This window comes from Triticum urartu, chromosome 2A (genome assembly GCF_056163025.1).
Source record: "Triticum urartu cultivar PI428250 chromosome 2A, HENAU_Tu73, whole genome shotgun sequence".
Taxonomy (NCBI): Eukaryota; Viridiplantae; Streptophyta; class Magnoliopsida; order Poales; family Poaceae; genus Triticum; species Triticum urartu.
Window position 1 is genome coordinate 727732914 of NC_141874.1, and position 9053 is coordinate 727741966.

At 44.1% G+C, this 9053-nt stretch overlaps 1 protein-coding gene across 1 annotated transcript; it reads right to left on the bottom strand.

Annotated features, from left to right (window-relative positions):
• On the bottom strand, nt 1–988 carry LOC147987252 (L10-interacting MYB domain-containing protein-like). The gene is made up of 2 exons (XM_087540285.1): nt 668–988; nt 1–585 (listed from the first exon to the last, which is right to left on the bottom strand). The coding sequence occupies exons 1-2, from the start codon at nt 986–988 to the stop codon at nt 1–3; spliced, it is 906 nt and encodes a 301-aa protein (XP_087396411.1).
• Nucleotides 989–9053: the final 8065 nt, after the last annotated feature.

A 9053-nucleotide genomic window follows, 5' to 3' on the forward strand; every position in this document is an offset into this window, starting at 1 on the left:
CTAATCTTTTTTCATAAAGAGATCCCATGTCCTCTTGATCCATTCAAGCCTCACACTAGCAGTCTCATCCTTGAGGGCACCGAACACATCACGATGTTCCTTCTTCGTAAACAGTTGTAGAGCATAGAAATACACATCACTTCCAGGGCGACCTCCATCGTTCACCACCATGGTCGTCATCTCTTTTATCTCATCTCTCACATGATCCACATTTGTTTGAGACGTCGCCGAATTGCGGCTAATCTCCCTCCTCTCCCAAAGGTCAACCATACGGTTAAATACCATTTTATCATCACTATCTTTTGCCGCCTTTTGGACCATCTTGGGACTCGGTGAATAAGGACATGATCTCTTCTTTCGACCTTTAGATGAAACATTGGTGGGTGTAACTTGGTTAACATCTAACTCATATCCCGAGCCGTCCTCATTACCCTCTTCAATGTTAATTTGAGAAGCATCAACTTGAGACGAGGGAGTTGCGACCCTTGCATATGCATTTGTCACACTATGGCCATCAAATATAAAACTCATTCTTTGCTCATCAACTAATGGAGCATATCGGAACTTGGCGGCAATCTCATTCCTCTGCAGAAAAATCACACAAATAAATTAATTAAGAAATTGGATGGCAAAGTAACAAGTAAAAGTAATATGAATGCTTCAATACCTGTATCTCATTCGCCCACCATTCATCGGTAGCCGCAATGCTCCTAGTAACAGGATCTATTCCAATGCCAGATGCCTTTTGGTTCAACGTCTTCCAACAATTGTACTCTTTTTTAAATAAATCCCACCTATTCTTGAATTGCTTGCGAACATAATTTCTGTTTGTCCGCTCATTGAACTTCCTTATCATATTTTCATACCCAATTGGGCTCAAATGTCCATCAGAACGGTTATTTGCATTCACTTCTTCAACACAAATGTCAAGGAAAATTTTATGGGCAACAGGATCCCAATTTGCTTTCCCAGATTTACCTTTATCCATCTATCATAAAATGAATGTTACAATTTTAATCAAATAGCGCATACCCCATACCCCATACCACATAACACGTAGCAGAAATAAAATCCCACTATGTATTTAATAAAAAAAATTAGCTCACTGCCACAACACCAAATTCATACATGACAAAGTATTTTTGGTCATACAAATACACGTGCATAGCAATCAGTGTACAATTAGAAGTGCTACTCGTACTACGAGCAATCGATTAGCAACACCAAGATAATACTCGCACATCGCTGGACGATCTTCGCTTTGATCTTTATAGTGCTAGTACTAACGTACACGTAGATCACTCGGCCGATTGCCACAGGAGCGTATCTATAGGAGCAATCCTACCCGGTGATAATTGTTCAAACCTACACAGACACATACACATGTATTGCACCGGACCCAGATACACTCATAACATCATGCATCACATGCAGATCAGGAAAGAAGTCCGGAGCAGAAAGATAAGAGGACAGACGGTGCTTACCTTGGTAAGAGCTTGGACGGGGACGATCGGACTGGAGCTTGCCGTGAAGATGGGAGTAGCTAGTGTGCAGGACGGAAGTGCAGCAGGACGGAAAGCAGCAGAGGGACGGGCGGAGGCCAGCGATTGCGACGTTGGGAGCGACGTTGGTTAACCTCCCTGCATGGCGTAAGGAAGGACGACGGCGGCGGCGGCTAGCTGGACAAGAGGCGGCGGCAAGGAAACCTAGCAGACGCCCGAAGCGGATGATGCGTCGGGAGAGATGGCTTCGATGCCTGGAGTTATATCTTTCGCGGGTGGCATTTCTCTTGTAAATACTGCCAACGCGGAGGGCATAGCGATGTACCGTTTCAATTTTTAAAGGGCTGCGCTCGGGAAGCTGCTCTCTCTCGGCTTCTCCCAAACATGAAGGGACCGGCTGTGGCCGGAAATTAAGCCGAATACAAAAAAATGAGTTCTTTTCAGCTTGTGCTTATTTTCCACCATAAGTCGTCCATAAGCCAGAAAAGAACTGAGCCGCCCCAAAGGTGCAGCTTCGTTTTTTTCTTCGACGTCAGGTGCAGCTTCGTTGAAACAACAAAAACAGAATGAAAGAAAAAATTCAGGATGGCCAAGCAGTTTTTTTCAAGAAGCTTCTTTAAAAAAAATTGTGATAGCTCACCAAGTCACCATCCATGAAGCTTCTTCATTTTTTACCTCGGTGGATAAGGCAACTTCGTTGCAGCTGTAGTGAAAGAGAGCCAAAATGACTCCAGGTTTACGATTTTTGAAATTTGACTATATGTATATATAACATAGAAATTAGAAATGCAATTTCTTTCATATCTATACCTGTATCTATATCTATATCTATATCTATACCCCCTATTAATAAAGCAAGGTTTGTTTCGTCAATTTTTTCATCCGTTCACCTATATTTTATTTTATTTTTTTATAACTAACCAAGGTGGTACTAATTTTTTGATTGTGCTTGGGCTGCGCGTAGTTATGGGTTTTTTTGTTGGGCCGTCTGTTCGTCAATATGTGGGCCATGACAAAAAGATTGCTTGTTGAGAGGATCTAACTCAGGACTTGAATCTGTTGTCCCGGGGGTTGCAACCATCCATGATTAAAATAGTTCCACCTCACATTTTTAATGAAGTTATAACAATTTTTATACCCTGTCGAGTTGCTTGCAAATCAGCAAGCTAGTTTGAGGATCAACAAACATATAAAGAAAATGGCCGGGTCGGGTGGGGCCTGGTGGTGGTTGCCGGAGGTTGGATCTGGCCGGGTCAGAGAGAAGCAGGGAAGCAGAGGAGGCCGTCCGTGGCCATGTGGTGGACTTGGAGGCGGCGAGCTGCTGGTGACGCACGTCCGGCAGTGATGGGAGGAGGAGGTTCCCGCTGCGGATTCACAGAGGCAAGGCGTGGGGCGGTCATGGGAGGAGGAGTTCCGTTGCGGCATCACAGAGGCAAGGCATGGCGCGGAGCAGAGGTGCTCGCCGGAGTAGCCTGCTGCTGGTGACGCGCGGCCGACGGTCATGGGAGGAGGAGTTCCCGCTGCGGCATCATAGAGGCAAGGAGCGGGGCGAAGCAGAGGCGCTCGCCAGAGTGGCCTGCTGCTGGTGATGCGCGGCCGGCGGTGGCGGTTGGAGGAGGTTCCCGCTGCGGCGTCACAAAGGTAAGGCACGGGGCGGAGCAGAGGCGCTCGCCGGAGTGGCCTGCTCTGCTGCCGGTGTGTTGGGGAATATAGTAATTTTAAAAAAATTCCTACGCACACGCAAAATCATGGTGAAGCATAGCAACGAGAGGGGAGAGTGTTGTTCATGTACCCTTGTAGACCGAAAGCGAAAGCGTTAGCACAACGCGGTTGATGTAGTCGTATGTCTTCACGATCCGAACGATCCAAATACCGAACGCACGGCACCTCCGAGTTCAGCACACGTTCAGCTCGATGACGTCCCACGAACTCCGATCCAGCAGAGCTTCACGAAAGAGTTCCGTCAGCATGACGGCGTGGTGACGGTGATGATGTTGCTACCGACGCAGGGCTTCGCCTAAGCACCGCTACGATATGATCGAGGTGGAATATGATGGAGGGGGGCACCGCACACGGCTGGGAAAGATCAACTGATCAACTTGTGTGTTTAGAGATGCCCCTGCCCCTGTATATAAAGGAGCAAGGGGAGAGGCCAGCCGGCCCTCTATAGGCGCGCCAGGAGGAGGAGTCATCGTCCTAGTAGGAGTAGGACTCCCCTTTCCTACTCCTACTGGAAGGAGGAGAAGGAGAAGGAAGGAGAAGGAGGAAAAAGGGGGGCCGCCCCCCTAGTCCAATTCGGTTTGGGCTGCCGCGCGCCCTGCCTCCTCTCTTCCACCACTTGGCCCATGAGGCTCATTACTTCTTCCTCGTATTCCCGTAACTCTTCGGTACCCTCGAAAATATCCGAATCACTCGGAACCTTTCCGATGTCCGAATATAGTCGTCCAATATATCGATCTTTACATCTCGACCATTTCGAGACTTCTCGTCATGTCCCCGATCTCATCCGGGACTCCGAACTACCTTTGGTACATCAAATCACATAAACTCATAATACAATCGTCACCGAAACATTAAGTGTGCGGACCCTACGGGTTCGAGAACTATGTATAGACATGACCGAGACATGTCTCCGGTCAATAACCAATAGCGGAACCTGGATGCTCATATTGGCTCCCACATATTCTACGAAGATCTTTATCGGTCAGACCGCATAACAACATACGTTGTTCCCTTTGTCATCGGTATGTTACTTGCCCGAGATTCGATCGTCGGTATCTCAATACCTAGTTCAATCTGGTTACCGGCAAGTCTCTTTACTCGTTCCGTAATACATCATCCCGTAACTAACTTATTAGTTGCAATGCTTGCAAGGCTTAAGTGATGTGCATTACCGAGAGGGCCCAGAGATACCTCTCCGAAAATCGGAGTGACAAATCCTAATCTCGAAATACGCCAACCCAACAAGTACCTTCGGAGACACCTGTAGAGCACCTTTATAATCACCCAGTTACGTTGTGACGTTTGGTAGCACACAAAGTGTTCCTCCGGTAAACGGGAGTTGCATAATCTCATAGTCATAGGAACATGTATAAGTTGTGAAGAAAGCAATAGCAACAAACTAAACGATCAAGTGCTAAGCTAATGGAATGGGTCAAGTCAATCACATCATTATCCTAATGATGTGATCCCGTTAATCAAATGACAACTCATGTCTATGGTTAGGAAACATAACCATCTTTGATCAACGAGCTAGTCAAGTAGAGGCATACTAGTGACACTCTGTTTGTCTATGTATTCACACATGTATTATGTTTCCGGTTAATACAATTCTAGCATGAATAATAAACATTTATCATGATATAAGAAAATAAATAATAACTTTATTATTGCCTCTAGGGCATATTTCCTTCAGTCTCCCACTTGCACTAGAGTTAATAATCTAGATTACACAGTAATGATTCTAACACCCATGGAGCCTTGGTGCTGATCATGTCTTGCTCGTGGAAGAGGCTTAGCCAGTGGGTCTGCAACATTCAGATCCGTATGTATCTTGCAAATTTCTATGTCTCCCACTTGGACTAAACCCCGAATGGAATTGAAGCGTCTCTTGATGTGCTTGGTTCTCTTGTGAAATCTGGATTCCTTCACCAAGGCAATTGCACCAGTATTGTCACAAAAGATTTTCATTGGACCCGATGCACTAGGTATGAGACCTAGATCGGATATGAACTCCTTCATCCAGACTCCTTCATTTGCTGCTTCCGAAGCAGCTATGTACTCCGCTTCACATGTAGATCCCGCCACGACGCTTTGTTTAGAACTGCACCAACTGACAGCTCCACCGTTAATATAAACACGTATCCGGTTTGCGATTTAGAATCGTCCGGATCAGTGTCAAAGCTTGCATCAACGTAACCATTTACGATGAGCTCTTTGTCACCTCCATATATGAGAAACATATCCTTAGTCCTTTTCAGGTACTTCAGGATGTTCTTGACCGCTGTCCAGTGATCCACTCTAGGATTACTTTGGTACCTCTCTGCTAGACTTATAGCAAGGCACACATCAGGTCTGGTACACAGCATTGCATACATGATAGAGCCTATGGCTGAAGCATAGGGAACATGTTTCATTTTCTCTCTATCTTCTGCGGTGGTCGGACATTGACTCTTACTCAACTTCACACCTTGTAACACAGGCAAGAACCCTTTCTTTGCCTGATCCATTTTGAACTTCTTCAAAACTTTGTCAAGGTATGTGCTTTGTGAAAATCCAATTAAGCATCTTGATCTATCTCTATAGATCTTAATGCCCAATATGTAAGCAGCTTCACTGAGGTCTTTCATTGAAAAACTCTTATTCAAATATCCCTTTATGCTATCCAGAAATTCTATATCATTTCCAATCAATAATATGTCATCCACATATAATATCAGAAATGCTACAGAGCTCCCACTCACTTTCTTGTAAATACAGGCTTCTCCAAAAGTCTGTACAACTCCGAGAGGCTTGCACCAGTCCATAAATGGATCGCTGGAGCTTGCACACTTTGTTAGCTCCCTTTGGATCGATAAAACCTTCTGGCTGCATCATATACAACTCTTCTTCCAGAAATCCATTCAGGAATGCAGTTTTAAACATCCATTTGCCAAATTTCATAATCATAAAATGCGGCAATTGCTAACATGATTCGGAGAGACTTAAGCATCGCTACGGGTGAGAAGGTCTCATCATAGTCAATCCCTTGAACTTGTCGAAAACCTTTTGCAACAAGTCGAGCTTTGTAGACAGTAACATTATCGTCAGCGTCAGTCTTCTTCTTGAAGATCCATTTATTCTCAATTGCTTGCCGATCAATGGGCAAGTCAACCAAAGTCCACACTTTGTTCTCATACATGGATTCCATCTCAGATTTCATGGCTACTAGCCATTTTGCGGAATCTGGGTTCACCATCGCTTCTTCATAGTTCGTAGGTTCATCATGATCTAGTAGCATGACTTCCAGAACAGGATTACCGTACCACTCTGGTGCGGATCTTATTCTGATTGATCTACGAGGTTCGGTAGTAACTTGATCTGCAGTTTCATGATCATTATCATTAGCTTCCTCACTAATTGGTGTAGGTGTCACAGAAACCGGTTTCTGTGATGTACTACTTTTCAATAAGGGAGCAGGTACAGTTACCTCATCAAGTTCTACCTTCCTCCCACTCACTTCTTTCGAGAGAAACTCCTTTTCTAGAAAGGATCCATTCTTAGCAACGAAAGTCTTGCCTTCGGATCTGTGATAGAAGGTGTACCCAACAGTTTCCTTTGGGTATCCTATGAAGACACATTTCTCCGATTTGGGTTCGACCTTATCAGGTTGAAGCTTTTTCACATAAGCATCACAGCCCCAGACTTTCAGAAACGACAACTTTGGTTTCTTGCCAAACCACAGTTCATAAGGCGTCGTCTCAACGGATTTCGATGGTGCCCTATTTAACGTGAATGCAGCCGTCTCTAAAGTATAACCCCAAAACGATAGCGGTAAATCTGTAAGAGACATCATAGATCGCACCATATCTAGTAAAGTACGATTACGACGTTCGGACACACCATTACGCTGTGGTGTTCCGGGTGGCGTGACTTGCGAAACTATTCCGCATTGTTTCAAATGTAAACCAAACTCGTAACTCAAATATTCTCCTCCACGATCAGATCGTAGAAATTTTATTTTCTTGTTACGATGATTTTCAACTTCACTCTGAAATTCTTTGAACTTTTCAAATGTTTCAGACTTATGTTTCATTAAGTAGATATACCCATATCTGCTTAAATCATCTGTGAAGGTGAGAAAATAACGATATCCGCCATGAGCCTCAATATTTATTGGACCACATACATCTGTATGTATGATTTCAAACAAATCCGTTGCTCTCTCCATAGTACCGGAGAACGGCGTTTTGGTCATCTTGCCCATGAGGCACGGTTCGCAAGTACCAAGTGTTTCATAATCAAGTGATTCCAAAAGTCCATCCGTATGGAGTTTCTTCATGCGCTTTACACCGATATGACCTAAACAGCAGTGCCACAAATAAGTTGCACTATCATTATCAACTCTGCATCTTTTGGCTTCAACATTATGAATATGTGTATCACTACTATCGAGATTCATCAAAAATAGACCATTCTTCAAGGGTGCATGACCATAAAAGATATTACTCATATAAATAGAACAACCATTATTCTCTGATTTAAATGAATAACCGTTTCGCATCAAACAAGATCCAGATATAATGTTCATGCTCAACGCTGGCACTAAATAACAATTATTTAGGTCTAAAACTAATCCCGAAGGTAGATGTAGAGGTAGCGTGCCAACCGCGATCACATCGACTTTGGAACCATTTCCCACGCGCATCGTCACCTCGTCCTTTGCCAGTGTTCGCTTAATCCGTAGTCCCTGTTTCGAGTTGCAAATGTTAGCAACAGAACCAGTATCAAATACCCAGGTGCTACTACGAGCTCTAGTAAGGTACACATCAATAACATGTATATCACATATACCTTTGTTCACCTTGCCATCCTTCTTATCCGCCAAATACTTGGGGCAGTTCCGCTTCCAGTGTCCAGTCTGCTTGCAGTAGAAGCACTCAGTTTCAGGCTTAGGTCCAGATTTGGGTTTCTTCTCCTAAGCAGTAACTTTCTTACCGTTCTTCTTGAAGTTCCCCTTCTTCTCCCCTTTGCCCTTTTTCTTGAAACTGGTGGTCTTGTTGACCATCAACACTTGATGCTCCTTCTTGATTTCTACCTCCGTAGCCTTTAGCATTGCGAAGAGCTCGGGAATTGTCTTATCCATCCCTTGCATGTTATAGTTCATCACGAAGCTCTTGTAGCTTGGTGGTAGTGATTGAAGAACTCTGTCAATGACACTATCAACAGGAAGATTAACTCCCAGTTGAGTCAAGTGATTATGATACCCAGACATTTTGAGTATATGTTCATTGACAGAACTATTCTCCTCCATCTTGCAGCTATAGAATTTATTGGAGACTTCATATCTCTCAATCTGGGCATTTGCTTGAAATATTAACTTCAACTCCTGGAACATCTCATATGCTCCATGACGTTCAAAACGTCGTTGAAGTCCCGATTCTAAGCCGTAAAGCATGGCACACTAAACTATCGAGTAATCATCAGCTTTGCTCTGCCAGACGTTCATAACATCTGGTGTTGCTCCAGCAGCAGGCCTGGCACCTAGCGATGCTTTCAGGATGTAATTCTTCTGTGCAGCAATGAGGATAATCCTCAAGTTACGGACCCAGTCCGTGTAATTGCTACCATCATCTTTCAACTTTGCTTTCTCAAGGAACGCATTGAAATTCAATGGAACAACAGCACGGGCCATCTATCTAATCAAACATAGACAAGCAAGATACTATCAGGTACTAAGTTCATGATAAATTTAAGTTGAATTAATCATATTACTTAAGAACTCCCACTTAGAAAGACATCCCTCTAATCTTCTAAGTGATCACGTGATCCAAATCAACTAAACCATAACCG

Coding starts and splice junctions, on each gene's coding strand:
- LOC147987252 (XM_087540285.1), bottom strand. CDS start 988: ATGGATAAAGGTAAATCTGGGAAAGCAAATTGGGATCCTGTTGCCCAT. Junction 586..667: donor GGTGGGCGAATGAGATACAG/GTATTGAAGCAT, acceptor ATTTTTCTGCAG/AGGAATGAGATTGCCGCCAA.